Raw genomic sequence first — 766 nt, forward strand, 5'->3', positions numbered from 1 at the left:
GACGTCAGAGCAAGTCGGGATCAAGTCGGACACAAATCTAACCAGCATGCAATGGGGGGCGATGGATTCTGATCAGACCTAGCTCCTCTCCAACGAGCCCAACTACTGATCATGCACAGCATCCATTGTCCCTTGTGGGGAGAGGGGCTTAGGAGGGAGGGACTGAGAAGTTGTCCATGTTCAAATTTTTTGGCTAAGTTCTTGATCTTCGCAATACCTACAGCACCTTTAAAGGATTAGTCTGTGTTATTGTCTATGTATAAAAATAGAAACTGTTGTTTATACGGTAAATACAGTAATTGCTTCTGTTGTTCTGAATGTATTTCTCTTTTTTATTCCTAAATATAATTCTACACTTAGATAGAAAGAGTATATCTGAGCTTGTTTGCAGTTTAATGTTTCCACAGACAGGACAGTCTCTTTTATGATGGAGGTCCCTGAGACCCATGGTCAGTAACTCTGCGAGGCTGTGTGGTATCCGGGTCAAGATACACCCGTGGTTAGGATCCCGTGTAAAAAACTAAACTAAACAGAGATGACATTGCAGGTTACCAACCTGGTGCATAGGGCGCATGTAGATGATGCGGTTCCTCTCAGGAGGCATTCTTAGTATCTGATCCAGGACCTGTTCCATGTCCAGCTTCTTACACTGAGCGTAATCAAACCTGTTCACTATGGGGGCACTTTCTACTCGCAGCTGCTTCAACACTCGACATCTGGTAGCTAGAGAGAGAGAGAGAGAGAGAGAGAGAGAGAGAGAGAGAGA

The 766-nt window shown here is 44.5% G+C and overlaps 1 protein-coding gene and 1 long non-coding RNA gene across 4 annotated transcripts in view; one reads left to right on the plus strand and one right to left on the minus strand.

The window, feature by feature from the left end:
* The window catches only part of LOC116669643 (uncharacterized), a 21,539-nt gene that overhangs the window by 12,815 nt on the left and 7,958 nt on the right, over window positions 1–766 (plus strand). The gene's annotated exons all lie outside the window — the stretch shown is intronic.
* The window catches only part of LOC116669639 (F-box only protein 38), a 33,891-nt gene that overhangs the window by 8,474 nt on the left and 24,651 nt on the right, over window positions 1–766 (minus strand). For all 3 annotated transcript variants that reach the window (XM_032499574.1, XM_032499573.1, XM_032499572.1), the window contains one exon: window positions 557–723. In XM_032499574.1, the coding sequence (XP_032355465.1) occupies window positions 557–723 (167 nt within the window). The remainder of the gene's footprint in view (window positions 1–556; window positions 724–766) is intronic.

Source organism: Etheostoma spectabile, chromosome 20, assembly GCF_008692095.1.
Source record: "Etheostoma spectabile isolate EspeVRDwgs_2016 chromosome 20, UIUC_Espe_1.0, whole genome shotgun sequence".
NCBI classification, from domain to species: Eukaryota; Metazoa; Chordata; class Actinopteri; order Perciformes; family Percidae; genus Etheostoma; species Etheostoma spectabile.